At 41.9% G+C, this 15,620-nt stretch overlaps 1 protein-coding gene across 1 annotated transcript in view; it reads right to left on the bottom strand.

Moving 5' to 3' along the window:
- LOC136572089 (transmembrane protein 26-like) overlaps nt 1–15,620 on the bottom strand; it is a 52,015-nt gene that overhangs the window by 14,305 nt on the left and 22,090 nt on the right. The window contains exons 2-3 of the mRNA XM_066572701.1: nt 13,144–13,361; nt 7,749–7,872 (exon numbers count right to left, since the gene is read on the bottom strand). Of these exons, the coding sequence (XP_066428798.1) occupies nt 7,749–7,872; nt 13,144–13,340 (321 nt within the window). The 5' untranslated portion in view covers nt 13,341–13,361. The remainder of the gene's footprint in view (nt 1–7,748; nt 7,873–13,143; nt 13,362–15,620) is intronic.

The following is a 15,620-nucleotide window of genomic DNA, read 5'->3' as shown; positions in this document are numbered from 1 at the left end:
CAAAATCGAAATTTTTTTCTCTGCCCAGTCCCCCTTCTACAGCAAACATCACAATGTACCCGCGGAAAGCGTTTTCACTCACCATTACAGCGTTTCATGAAATTATCAAATTTCTTCTTTCAAGATGGCCGCCGGTCCTTTCCCAAAGGTGCACCGCGGTTTTCTCCCATGGTGCACCGCGGGTCTTCTCCCATGGTGCACCGTGGCTTTCTTCTCCAGTCTTGCGTTCCACTGCCGATTACAGCCACCTCATTGGCTGATCGGCACCACGTGATGGAGGCAGAGCTACGATGACGCGGAGAAGAGGGAGGAGCCAGGACGCCGCTCGTGAGCCCGGTCACAGCCAGCAGAGGATTCTTATCTGCGCAAGCGCCGACTGTTGCGGCGACCAGAGAAGAAAGCTTCAGTCGTCGCCATGGAGACGGGGACGCCAGCGCTGGAGGGGGTAAGTGTATAACTTCTGTATGGCTCATATTTAATGCACGATGTATATTACAAAGTGCATTATTATGGCCATACAGAAGTGTATAACCCCACTTGCTTTTACAGGACAACCCCTTTAAGATATTAATCCCTTAAGGACTCGGGCCTTTTTTTCCCATTTCCATTTTATCCTCCCCCCTTTTAAAACATCGTAACTTCTTTCTTTATCCATCAACATAGCTGTATGAGGGCTTTTTTTGCTGAACAAGTTGTATTTTTCAATGGTGCTATTTAATGTGGAGTAAAATGAAAAAAAAACAACACAAAATTCCTTATGATTTAGATACTTTTATTACAGATATGGCAAAAGGGGGTTATTTAAACTTTTATTCTTTATTTTTTTTACAATTGGTAAAACTTTATTGATCTTATTTTTACTTTCTATTTTAGCCCTCCTAAGGGACCACTACATGCAATGCTTTGCAGTATGAGGTAATGCTACAGCATTACATCACACAGCAATTGGACAGGCAGTCTTATCAAGCCACTGCATGGGGATAGCTTGATAGGTAGTCTGCTAGGACAGCCCTGGGGCCTTTCAGAAGGCCCTGGCTGTTATAACACGCGCACGGCTCCCTGCGATCGCATCGCGTGAGTGTGTGTGTGTGGGGCCGTATGGGACCTCCAAACATCAGATTTAAATGCCGCAGAATTGACAGCGGCATTTAAAGGATTAATAGTTAATAGGCCGTGCAGCGGATTTCCGCTATTGCCCGTGGTTACTGGCGCCAGTACTGTATGAAAAGAGACATAGCCGTGTGATCTCTCTTCATACATACCCCGACCCCGCAGGATGTAACTGTACGTCCTATAACGGGAAGGGGTTAAGGAGCTTTTTAACTACAGGGTGTGGTGTTTCACATAGTTGCTTTAGCTCTCCTATCGAGATGACACGGCCAGAAGAAACACTGCTGATAAAAGCCACTGACGTCAAAGCATGAGCTAGCAAAATTACGTAGCGTAACTTAAAATGTTATAAAAGTGCTGTGTGATAAAAATAAAACCTCAGTCATTCTGGTAACATCAGCCTGAGTGTGACTTTATTGATCTCCAAAACAGCTGCAATAACAAATTGACAAAATTAAGATATACCTGATTTAGCAGATTTTATATTGCGACTAACGGATATACCTGGCATTGCCTGAGTTAGCTCGGTACATGTGTTTACCTGTTGTTCGCATGGAAAATGTTATGAAGTCGTGATGACTTCAGAGGAATTGAGGAATAAAATATGCAAACACATAGAGGAGCGTTAGATTCTCCTCAGGCTGCATGTACTGATGTCCCTCTGCAGAATGTGCCACCCCTCCCACTCTCCTCACTTTTAGCCTTAAAGGTAACACCCCTTTTTATTCAAATTTAACCCCAGACTGGAGATTGCAGCCACTTCTTAGCCTTTAAGGCATGCTCCATCCCTGTAGTCCATGGCCACTTCCTTATGTACTTTACAGCCTTTCAGTATAACCACACAGAGGTCAGTTATATTCTCCTCAGTATATACACACAGAGGAGCATTAGATTCTCCTTAATATATACACATAGAGGTGAGGTAGATTCTCCTCAGTATTCAAGTAATTTTTCTAGGCTTTATGGTTTCTGAGAAAAGAACTCTAGTATCGCAGATTTTTTGATGCTAGGAATTGAATATTGAAGTTGTGACCCCTTTACTTTCCTATTCAGGACGTAAATAATAGTTATGGTAAATTTCATGATTGTGAGATCCAGATGTGTGTTATTAGTTACATATACATAGGGAGTCACTTACTTTTGTACTTAGAATTGAAAAATCAATTTGCGACCCCTTTACTTTTCCTATTTAGAACCTAAAGAATGGTCGTGCCAAATTTCACGTCTGTAAGACACCAAAAATTTACATAACATAGGGGGTCACTTACTTTTGCACTTGGAATTGTAAAATCAAGTTGCAACCTCTTTACTTTTCCTATTTAGGACCTAAAGAACGGTTGGGCCAAATTTCAAGTTTGTAAGACACCAGAAATTTACATAACAGAGAGTCACTTACTTTTGCACTTAGAATAAAATAGTCAAGTTGTGACCCCTTTACTTTTCCTAATTAGGACCTAAAGAATGGTCGGGCCAAATTTCAAGTTTGTACGACATAGGTAAATTAGAGAACTAGATTATGTACATAACATAGAGAGTCATTTACTTTGGCACTTAGCATTGAATAATCAAGTTGCGACCCCTTAAAGGAGATGTCCCGCGCCGAAACGGGTTTTTTTTTTTTTTAACCCCCCCCCCCGTTCGGCGCGAGACAACCCCGATGCAGGGGTTAAAAAAACCACCCGCACAGCGCTTACCTGAATCCCGGCGGTCCGGCGTCTTCATACTCACCTGCTGAAGATGGCCGCCGGGATCCTCTGTCTTCGTGGACCGCAGCTCTTCTGTGCGGTCCACTGCCGATTCCAGCCTCCTGATTGGCTGGAATCGGCACGTGACGGGGCGGAGCTACACGGAGCCGCTCTCTGGCACGAGCGGCTCCATAGAAGACTGCTGAAGACCCGGACTGCGCAAGCGCGGCTAATTTGGCCATCGGAGGCCAAAAATTAGTCGGCACCATGGAGACGAGGACGCTAGCAACGGAGCAGGTAAGTAAAAAACTTTTTATAACTTCTGTATGGCTCATAATTAATGCACAATGTATATTACAAAGTGCATTATTATGGCCATACAGAAGTGTATAGACCCACTTGCTGCCGCGGGACAACCCCTTTAAGTTTCCTATTTAGGACCCAATGAATGGTCGTGCCAAATTTCCCGTTTGTATGACACCGGGAAGTTAGAGAATTAGATTTGGTACATTACTGATGTGTTAGCTTGCTACACAGGTGGCTAGACGCAGAAGCAGACAGAAATGAGAGATAGAGATTAGAGTGGGGCACTCTGAACCCCTCCAACAGAACCCACCTCGCAGTGAAACACCTGTCCCAAAGGAATGACCCCACTACTTCCACGAGGACAGGTTCAAGGTCAGAGGGGAACCAGAGCACATAAAACCAGTGACAAACAAAGACTGATAATAAATAACAAGAACATAAAATGCAAGACAAACAGAATCACAGAGGACAAACCAGAACACGGGGGGCAGACAGACAGGAGAACTGAGCAAGCTTGTTTGATCGAGAACACTGAAATATATAATTGGCTGACAGAGCTGAGGTGGTGGCTGATGATTGATCGCTAACAGCTGCATGGCTAATTAACCTAACTGGACAGGACTGAAGACATTAACCCTAGCTAGACTGGATAGAACCCACAGAAGCAAAGGAGTACTGGCAGAGAAATGACAGTGTGCTGGTAGTGACATGATGGGTGCTAGTCTGGGCTCTAATGCTATGAAGTCACAATATTACTAGCCTGAGTTCTACTGTGATGATATCTCAACTGTGGCTGTCTGGGTTCTACTGCAGATGATGTCACAATGCTGCTATCCTGCTTTTACTGTGAGGATGTTGCAATGTTATTGGCCTAGGTTCTACTGTGATAATGTCACAATAATGCTGTCATGTGATGTCACAATAAAGCTGGCCTGGGTTCTACAAAGAAGATGCTACAATGGTGTTTGTATGGTTTCTACTGTGATGATGCTACAATGGTGCTATTGTGATGATGTTGCAATAGAACCAGACTGGGTTCTATTGTAATGATATCACAGTGGTGCTGGTTAAGATGTCACAATGGTGCTGACATGTATTGCACTGTCATGATGTAACAAGGTGCTGGTCTGGATTTTACTATCATGATGTCACAATGGTGATATCCAATGTTCTACTATGATATGCCACAATGATGTCAGTCTAGGTTCTTCTCTTTTGATGCAACAATGTTGCTGAACTAGCTACTAATGTGATGATATAATATCACCGGTTTGGGTTTTACTGTTATGAAGTCACAATGGTGCTGGCCAGTGTTCTGCTATGGTGATGTCACAATGGTGCCTGCCTGGGTGATACTATGATGATGTCACAATGTTGCTGTCTATGGATCTACTGTGATGATATCACAATGATGCTGGCATGTGCTATACTGTGATTATATCATAATGGTGATGGTCTGGATTGTAAAAAAATGATTTCGTAGTGATGCTGGCTTGGGTTCTACAAGACATGTTGCAATGGTTTAAGCTTACAGTTAACTAAAATTTCCAAGTCTTTTTCCATGTCAGTGTTTCCCAGTGACTTCCCATTTAGTGTGTAATGGTGATATGTATTTCCTCTGCTCATGTGCATCACCTTACATTTAGCAGTATTAAACCAAATTTGTCACTTTTCTGCCCAAGATCCCAATTTATCCAGATCTTCTTGTAACCGCCTTGCCTTAATTTCTTTACATAGTTTTCTGTCATCTACAAAAGTCTATGTAGACCCAGCACCATTGTGATATCATCACAGTATAACACATGTCAGCATCATTATAACAATCACACTAGAACCTTGGCCAGTATGATTGTGAACAGTAGAAGCCAGACCATCATTATTGTTACACCATCACAGTAGAACCTAGGTCAGCACCATTTTGACATAAACAGAGTAGAACCTAGACTGGCACCATTGTAACATAGTAACATAGTAACATAGTATGTAAGGCCGAATGAAGACATTGTCCATCTAGTCCAGCCTGCCTATCCTACTGTGTTGATCCAGAGGAAGGCAAAAAAACCCAAGGCCAGAAGCCAATTAGCCCTTTTGGGGGAAAAATTCCTTCCCGACTCCCTAATGGCAATCAGACTGTTCCCTGGATCAACCCCTAATAGTTCCTACCTGCCTATATACCAGAATTGACACTTAACCTAATATTTATATCCTGTAATATCCTTCTCCAGAAAGACATCAAGTCCCCTTTTAAACTCCTCTATGGATTTTGCCATCACCACTTCCTCCGGTAGAGAGTTCCACAGTCTCACTGCTCTTACAGTAAAGAACCCCTTTCTGTGTTGGTGATGAAACCTACTTTCCTCTAATCGTAGCGGATGTCCTCTTGTTACCGTCGTGGTCCTGGGTGTAAACAGATCGCGGGAGAGATCCATGTGTTGTCCCCTCATGTACTTATACATGGTTATTTGGTCGCCTCTTAACCTTCTTTTTTCTAGAGTAAATAGTCCCAATTTGGATAGCCGCTCTGGGTATTCCAGTCCCGTCATTCCATGTATTAGTTTAGTTGCCCTTCTTTGAACCCCCTCAAGCACTGTGACATCTTTCCTGAGCACCGGTGACCAGAACTGTACGCAGTATTCCATGTGAGGCCTGACAAGTGCCTTATATAGTGGGAGGATAATGTTCTCGTCCTTCGCCCCTATACCTCTTTTGATGCACCCCAGGACTTTATTTGCCTTTGCAGCGGCTGACTGGCATTGGTTACTCCAATTTAGTCTATTATCCACTAATACCCCCAGATCCTTTTCCATATCACTTTTCCCTAGTGGTACCCCATTAAGTGAGTATTTGTGACATCCGTTTCTCCTGCCCATGTGCATAGTCTTACATTTTTCAACATTGAACTTCATTTGCCATTTTTCTGCCCAAGCCCCCATCTTATCCAGGTCCGTTTGTAGCCGCACATTGTCCTCCGTTGCATTAATTATATTGTATAATTTTGTGTCATCTGCAAATATTGATATTTTGCTGTGCAGCCCCTCTATCAGGTCATTAATAAATATGTTGAACAGAGTGGGGCCTAATACTGAACCCTGTGGCACCCCGCACACATCATAGTAAAGATCTAGCTAGCATAGTTGATCCAAGGATTATTGTGATTGCCGGATTGGAGTCAGGAAGGAATTTTTTCCCCTTAAATGTGGAAAATTGCCTTCTACCTCATTGGGTCTTTTTTATGCCTTCTTCTGGATCAATATTGGGGGGTAATAGACTGAACTGGATGGACATGTGTCTTTTTTTTTCCTTAAATACTTGGTTACTATTTGGCCAGCTTTCTAGACTTGCTTTCCCTCTGCTGATTCTGGCAGACATGAGAGTCATCCTGGTTTTTCTATTACATGAATTGCAGCAGACATCTCGCCAGCACATCAGAGGTTACTTCCTCCAGTGCTCTCAGCTCAGCTGTGGGGCATGGGCAATTACCTCCCTATTTAGTGGAGTTGGAAATCCTCCTGCATTGCTTCAGTATTGGTGTGTGTTTGTGTCAGACACCGAGCATAGTTCCTGTTGCCATCTACTTTGTCTGCGCCTACTCTGTATTTACATCTGTATTTGTTTGTTTGCTGCCTCCCTATCTTTGTTTGGATCCTGTCTCTCACCTTGTTATCAGTACCTCTTTCTTCTGCCCTTGTCTGTGTGTGCTTGTTCATTGCCTTCCTGTTCCTGCACTGTTCTCGCCCCCGTTGTGTGTCCTGTACTGTGTCCTGTCAGGGATAGCTGTGTTCTGTGCGATGTTGCTGCGTTTTCTCAGGGCAATATTGCGATTTTGTGGTGCTACAAAGTTGCAAGACTTTGTAGCGTTCTTTTGATGGGAATTTCGGGGGGAGGGGCTTTAAACATAAGCCCTACCCCAAAAATAAGCCCTGGCTACATAAAAAAACAAAAAAAAAACACAATACATTGTCTAACAGGCACTGTCCACTCTGCCGCACTTCTCCTGAAACTCCAGCACAATTGTCTGTAGTGTTCAGCCAGCATTTCCTGGTGTGGAGGGCTCAAAAATCCCGCCTCCAAGAAGCGTTGGCTCTGATTGGTTCTCGAATGCCACAGCTCAGCCAATCACTGCAGCTCTTAATAAACTAATCAACCATTGAATGCGATTATTTTAGGGTCAAACGGTAAGACTTCGTACTGTAAATGTTACATCTCACCGCACGAAAACCTGATTTTCGTGCGATACAACTGAAAGGAAGGCTCCATAGGGAAATATGGGCTACAAAACATTGCAAATCACGGCTGTAAAGAGCATGCTGCAATTTTTTTTATTGCAATGTAACAGCCTATAAAACAATCGCTAATGTGAAGGAACCCATTGGAAAGCATTGGCTTCACATACATGCGATTTATAGTGCTGCATCATGAGAAAATTGTGCGATTGTGTCGCCCCCGTGTGAAAGCGACCTGAAATGGCATTATCTTGATGTAGAGGGGAATTTGAAAGGGGTAAGTACATTATGAGAAACGTACACTATTAGCTGTATTTCATGAAAATATGTAAGATTTCTAGACAACCTTATACTTGCATACACTGATCTGTACACACTGACCATCATCTTATCTTTAAATGCATGTAGTATATGAGATACGTACCGATTCCTTGCATTCAGAATTTGTCAGGTTTGTAATATTCTTCCTAAATTCTAAGCTTTTAAGCTCCATCACAAAAATAGAGGGAATAATAGAACATAAATATAGAAACACCATCGGAGAAAACCTACAATAACACAGAGAATAGTTTAGTACAGGAATAGTTTTGAAAGATGACAGATAAACTAAATAGACAGCCGCTTGTAAAGAAAAAAAAAAGAAAAGCAATACAAGTATTTACAAATACCTTACTACACTGTTTCTATAACTTCAATTCACAGAGGCAGAAAGTCTATGTTGAATTTAAAGCCCTCACAGAATAGACGTCGAAAACTAAATTTTAATGATAATAATTTAAAACCACTAATGCACCATACACTCACATCAAACCAAAATGAATTGGAAATAGACGCAAGAGTAAAAGACACCACAGACAACACGAAACAAATCGTTTCCTGGATCCCACAAGGGGTACCCAGTGTAGAATTCTATTCAGGAGTAATTTGGTGGTCACGACAGCTATAGCCCCTGAATGAATATTTTGGATAGGTCTAAGCTTAATTGCTAGAATTTCCTAAAGTACATATTGATGCATATTTGTACCCGGAAGGCTCAAGGGGAATGTTTTTATTTAAATTGTGGTATAATAACCCCACTCGCACTCATTATTACCTCACTATTAGTTCTTCACTATTGATTTTATTTCAGATTTAGTATTTAATCAATTAATTGGTTCAGTCGATTCTACGCGTTTACCTGCATATAATGCAGTTCATTAGGAACCTTTTCAAAATAGTCACTCAATGATGAAGATATGAGATGGTAGTATTTAAATTATAACCAAAATGAATTGCATATGATGCCCTGGAGAAAGTACTATGAAACTAGGAGGTCATGTTGATAGTGACCCAAATGTACTAGTATGGAGACTTAATATCTAAGATCACAACGGATGATGGCATGTATGAATAACTACTGACTAGCAACCGACGGCCACAAGATTTTATGCCTGTCAGATATAGTCAGTGCCCAAAAGAAAGGGATTAAGTTATTTACTTGCCAGCTGATTGTGCAGTGCAGCTACTAACAAGTATATTCTGTTAATTGAATCACAAGGAGCTAGATATCACTCCCTTTAGAGAAATTCATTTACACTGCACTAACGTTAGAGGAGTACTGCCCTACATCATTCTGCAATATGCCATTCAGGCTCAGGCTAGATCACCCTTCCAATCTACTGTCTCTTCATGTAATGGCATGCCCTGGTTTTAAATTATTATCATTAAAATTTAGTTTTAGACATCTTGATCCGGATATTAATTTTTCCAGCAGGTTCTGGGGTATTCTGTAGCTTCCTAATTGCAAAACTCTGATATAGACATGGAAGAAGAATTCAGACTGAGACACGTGTCCAGTATGAAGTTTACAGAGAGTTCTGCTGGAAAAACAATCCCAGAGCTTCTTTTATTAAAACACATAATACCTGCCCTCTATGGGCGTATAACATATTACAAAGTGGTATACATTTCTTGCTATTCGTTGAGCCATATAGAATCTCCTCCCCCCCCCCACCTCCTCAGGCTCCGTGTACAAACTAAGCCTTTGTCTCCTCAACATGTGGTCAGGCAAAGACCAGTTCCTTTGTGCCAGAAGTTGAGGTGGGGGTGGTGGAGGACTGAAGAGAAACATAGCATTACTATCAGCTTCACTGCACTTCTATGTAATTTAACCCTAGAGTGGCTGCATTGGAACTTTACATTGGACTACTATTATAGCACACTACAGAGTCAAATCACTACAGCTGTGTAATACATCTAGTTTATACAAATCAATAGACATTTGATTTGACGCTGATTAATCATCATTTCTACTACAGTCTATTCTGTGAGGGTTTCTATAACTCCCCCTCACTTCTTTTTGAGATACAGAAACACCATAAGACAGCCCACTCAGCTGTTTTCATTATCCCGATGGTACACACATCAATCACACTTTTGTTGCATATCCTGAGGATATGCCATAAGAGTCTGAGATGGGAATATCCCTTTAAGCGCCCAAATGGCTATGTCCTTAAAGGGAGTCTATCAGCATTTAACAAATTATTAAACAGCATGTATGCAAGTACTTGGATAAAAATGGAGTAATTAACCAGAGTCAGCATGGGTTTGTAACAAACAAGTCATGCCAGATGAATCTAATTTTCTTCTAGAATCACCGACTGGGTTGATCAGGGAAATGTGGTGGATATAGTATATCTTGACTTCAGTAAAGTATTTGACAAAGTATCTCATACCATACTTGTAGAAAAAATGACCAAATATGGGATTGACAAGGTAACTGTTAGGTGGATTCACAACTGGCTAAGTGATTGTCCTCCCAAAGTGGTCATAAATGGCTGCACATCCAAGTAGAAGAATGTATCAAGTGGTCTACCACAAGGCTCTGTCCTAGGCCCAGTGGTGTTCAACATTTTTATAAATGATCTGGAGGAGGGAATTGATGGAAAAATGATCAAATTTGCAGACGACACAAAGCTAGGAGGGATAGCTAACACTAGGGAAGAAAGAGACTATGCTAAAAGATCTAGAAAAGCTTGCACAGTGGGCAGCGACTAACAGAATAGTATTTAACAAGGAGAAATGCAAAGTCCTACATCTGGGAAAGAAAAATGTAGAAAGCACATACAAAATGGGAGGAATTGGGCTAAGCAGCACATGTAAAAAAGACTTGGGCATACTAATAGATCATAGACTGAACATGAGTCAACAATGTGATACAGCAGCCAAAAAGGCAAACACAATTCTGGATGTAGTAAGAGAAGCATAGAATCTAGATCACATGAGGAAATTATCCCTTATACGGCGTTTTTGGCGGCGTTTTCGCGGCTTTTCCATTAATTTCCATGGAGAAAAATAAGGACACATATGCAACTGACAGTTCCTATGTTAAAAACGCAAACGCAACGCAAAAAAAACGCCAGTGGACAGGAACACATGTTATCTCTATGCCTGTGCAGGAAAAACGCAAAACGCAAAACGCAGGTAAAAAAACGCCAGTGGGTGCTCGCCCTTAGTCAGACCTCATCTGGAATACTGCGTCCAGTTCTGGGCACCCCACTTTAAAAAAGACATAGACAAACTGGAGCAAGTTCAGAGAAAAGCTACCAAGATGGTGAGCGGTTTGCAAATCATGTCCTATGAGGAATGGTTACAGGATTGGGGAATGTTTAGCTCGCAAAAAAGAAGGCTGAGAGGAGACTTAATAGCTGTCCACAAATATCTGAAGGGCTGTCACACTGCAGAGGGATCAGCCCTATTCTCATTTGCCCAATGAAAGACTAGAGAAAAAAGGGATGAAACAAAGGGAGGAGACACAAATTAGATATTAGAAAAAACTTTCTGACAGTGAGGGTGATCAATGAGTGTAACAGGTTACCATGAGAGGTAGTGATTTCTCCCTTAAAGGGGTTGTCCCGCGCCGAAATGGTTTTTTTTTTTTCAATACCCCCCCCGTTCGGCACGAGACAAACCCGATGCAGGGGTTAAACAAGAAAACCGCACACTGCTTACCTGAATCCCCGCGCTCCGGTGACTTCTTACTTACCTGCTGAAGATGGCCGCCGGGATCTTCTCCCTCGGTGGACCGCAGGTCTTCTGTGCGGTCCATTGCCGATTCCAGCCTCCTGATTGGCTGGAATCGGCACGTGACGGGGCGGAGCTACAAGGAGCCGCTCTCCGGCACGAGCGGCCCCATTCAGAAAAGAAGAAGGCCGGACTGCGCAAGCGCGTCTAATCTGGCGATTAGACGCTGAAAATTAGACGGCACCATGGAGACGAGAACGCTAGCAACAGAACAGGTAAGTGAATAACTTCTGATAACTTCTGTATGGCTCATAATTAATGCACAATGTACATTACAAAGTGCATTAATATGGCCATACAGAAGTGTATAGACCCACTTGCTTTCGCGGGACAACCCCTTTAATGGAGTGTTCAAACAACAGCTGGACAAATATCTGTCTGGAATGACTTAGCGAATCTTGCAGTGAGCAGGGGGTTGGACCCGATGACCCTGGAGGTCCCTTCCAACTCTACCATTCTATGATTCTAGCAGTTTGCAAAAGAAAAACTGCTGACAACACTAGGTAGAGTTATGGGAAAGGGGTGCAAATGTACCACTTTGGATGCATCTAGAGTCAAATGAGCTGCCCCCTAGCTCTGATTGATAGCTGTAGCATCTGCGTAGGCTTGCCACTGTGGGGGGAGATCACGGGGTAAACTAAGATCGTTGTCACCGGTTGCTCTGTGATCTCTCCCGCAAATGGCAGATCATGGCCCAGCTCGGTCGCACGCAGTGCAAAAATAGGCAAAAGCAAATGATGATGATTGTTCTTAATGGTGTTGTCACGTGACGCCAGTACCTCTTCCTGAGTGATCGGTCACTCGGATCAAATACAGAGTCCACAGTCAGAAAATTAGGTTTCAAAGCCGGAGGTATGCGGTTTTTCTTTAATCACACAATCCAATCTTGATTTTCAAAGACTAAAGTACATTGACAGTCTTAGGCATAACATGTCTGGCAATCTCCTTTCAATTCCACTCTGTTACACACACACGCTTTCTAGGAGTCACTTTTCACGATATCTAGATGTCCTCGGTCTCAGTTATCTGACAGACGATCCTCGTGGGTTCACTATGCCCTTCTTTACTTGCTGGTTACTCCTTCTGACTTGTGATAGCAGGAACCATCCACTCTGAGCTTTAGTCCCTGGATGGGATATATCCCACGGTAAATGAGATACAGGCTCGTGCTGACACGTCCTCCTCCACAGACTACATCTCTGAACTCTCCTCTCTACACTAAACTCCGCCTCCCAACTTCTCTAAAGCCCCCACTTACATCACACACACAAAAAGCTAGATGAAGTTAGTTAGAGAGACACCAGGCATTGACTTTCTGGTGACCAGTCTAGGCCAATACACATAACCAGAGAAAGACTTGTCATTACACAGCTTGTTAACACCAACAAAGAACACAGACCACTACAAGTACACACAAATACACAAAAGACAGTTTACATAAGACAGACATACACATACACTACAGACAGCCCAACTCTGGGCCACTATGCATCCAACCAGCAGACCGCTACTACTGACAATCAGGAGCTATGGAGCAGCTCAATAGATAAAGAGAAGAGAACTTGAGTGAGAAGTCCTGCCTCCAGAGTGCTTGCAGGGGCAGCACTCTTTTTTTTCTGACTTCTGGGCACCCTTAAATGTACATTTACACCCTTCTCCCCTGTCCCTATGTAGTGCTGTCAGCAGTTTTGGTTTGGTAAAACTGCCAACAGACTCCCTTTAATTAATAAATTCAAGTTCCCTGTGGTCCATATTACCATTTCCATTCTCCATGTCTTGTCATCTTGAGTGTCACGATCATCTCAATGAACAAGAGAACAATTCCACTGAGAAGAATCAAGTAGGTCTTATCCTTTGTGAAAGCCACCGCTACGCCTACCATAATTGTTCCATGTAAAACGAAAAATAAACGGCTGAAGATGGCTCCAAGTATCTTCCTACATTGACACTTCATTCTGTTAAATTTACTTGTAATCTGTAAAGAGAGAAACAGGAAATGTTTAATACATTGTACTGTATCCATAAAGCAAGCTCCAAATGCTTAACCCCTTTCCGCTCCAGGATGTACATTTACGTCCTGGAGCATCGAGGCATGTATGAAGAGAGGTCGCGGACCGACCTCTCTTCATACAGTGCGGGCGTCAGCTATTTATTACAGCTGACACTCACGGGCAATAGCTGCGATCAGCCGATTGCGGCTATTAACCCTTTAAATGCCCCGAACAATGTTCGGGAGTCCCATACAGCCCACCTCGCGGTAAGATTGGGGGAGCCATGCAGGTGTCATGGCAGCCGGGGTCCTTTCAGGGCTGCCTTAGGAGACTGCCTATCAAAATTAAATGTCTTTGAAATTAAAAAAAGAGCAGTACAGTAAAAAAAAAAAAAAACTATACAAGTTTGTTATTATAGCAATCGTACTGACCCATAAAATAAAGTAATCATACCGTTTTTGTTGCAGTTTCTGCACCGTAGAAACAAGACGCACTGAAAGATGACGGAATGTCTTTTTTTTTTATTGTACTCTACTTAGAATTTCAGTTCTTCAGTACATTATATGGTACTGTAAATAACACCATTGAAAAAGACAACTCGTCACGCAAAAAACAAGCCCTCGTACAGCGACGTCGATGGATAAATAAAGGAGTTACGATTTTTTTTAAGGGGGGGGAATGAAAATGGAAAAAAAAAGGGGCCACGTCATTTAGGGGTTACAGAACACGGATGCTTGCCCCCTCTTTGAGAATCCTGATTACTCAACCATGTAGATCATAAAAAAGATATAAGGCAATTTCCAAAATGTGGTGTCAAAAAAGGTCTTTTTATTCTAATAATGCAGGTGCAACATTTCAGCTAAACAGCCTTTTTCAAGCAAACACTGTGTATATGCACTCATTTATACACCCACTGATATCATCAACATATGCCTCAAATATTGACCTCACAGCCATGGACATATACATCTATACAAAAATATATATTACTTAGACATAAATCGCCTGGTAATGTACTGAATACCACAAATCCCTGAAATAAATATAGCTGAGGAGTATAAAATTCACATTATGTCAGCACTATATTCTACAATACATGTAGATGATTATCTGCATATTTAATGAAGTTGTCAAAGCTCGATACTGGAGGAGGGAGGCTCCCATGGAGACAGAACGCCGTGGTCATTTGCACACTTAAATCAGTGTCGCATGGAAGTTTTTGCGCATGCAAAATTTGTGTGTGCAATACTAACAGAATAGAACACAGTGATTGTGTAATTTTCGTATACATTTTAGTGAAGAGTGAAGACAAATAAAAAAAAAAAAAAAGCATGCTCTGTTCTCCTCCGCATTTGCACACTAGGAGTTCCCATAGAAGTCAACTGGGATGTGCAAATGCACGCAAAATACTAGGAGATGTGTAAAACACTGCACAAATGCGCAGGGAAAAGAACATTAGACTAATTAGCCTTTTCAATTTTTTGCTGTGTGCAAATCAACATGACTTGCGGGCGCAATACATTAATGCTATGCTCATGCGCGAGCAAATACACATACGTTCATGTGACATGGACCTTAATCAAACTCTCAGAAGTTCAGAGGCACTAGTTGAGGCACATGTTGATGATGTCAGTCGGTGTATAAATAAGTTTTCTTTTTTACTTTACATGTTTTTTACACTATTTTTTATGACCCTGTAGAGGACTTTAACCAGAAAATTGTTACGATATTGTATTGCAGTACTTCTGTTCTGCAATGCATTATTGCTCACACTAGCGATCACAGGCTATGGTAGGCCAAAAAAAAAGAATCAAATAGCTCAGCACTTCCCAATAGAAATCTATAGGTGCACGTTAAACTACGGCTGCAACATACAATAGAAGCAGAAACCAAAAAGTGGCAACAGCACTCAAAATACATATACTATTAGAAGTATACAAACCAGGTTAAGATTAAACCACCTGGTTTTAGCGTTAGGACCCATCTGAAAGCTTGGGCATGTGGACGTTGGTAGATGGGCCAATATGATTTGATCAAATTAGATACCAAGAACCTTATAAAAGCAAAAAAAAAGCAAAAAAAGCCCCCGCGCTCATGGACTCCGGGAACGCAGAGAAGGACACAATGGTCCATACGATATAATTATATTTTATTATCAATATTAACTGCAACGCGTTTTGGCGATGGTAATCGCCCTTTTCAAGCATAACATTTACATTTCATAAACATACATTTATATAAAA

The sequence above is a fragment of the Eleutherodactylus coqui genome, chromosome 6 (assembly GCF_035609145.1).
Source record: "Eleutherodactylus coqui strain aEleCoq1 chromosome 6, aEleCoq1.hap1, whole genome shotgun sequence".
Lineage (NCBI taxonomy): Eukaryota > Metazoa > Chordata > Amphibia > Anura > Eleutherodactylidae > Eleutherodactylus > Eleutherodactylus coqui.
This window is presented reverse-complemented; position numbering and strand designations above follow the sequence as displayed.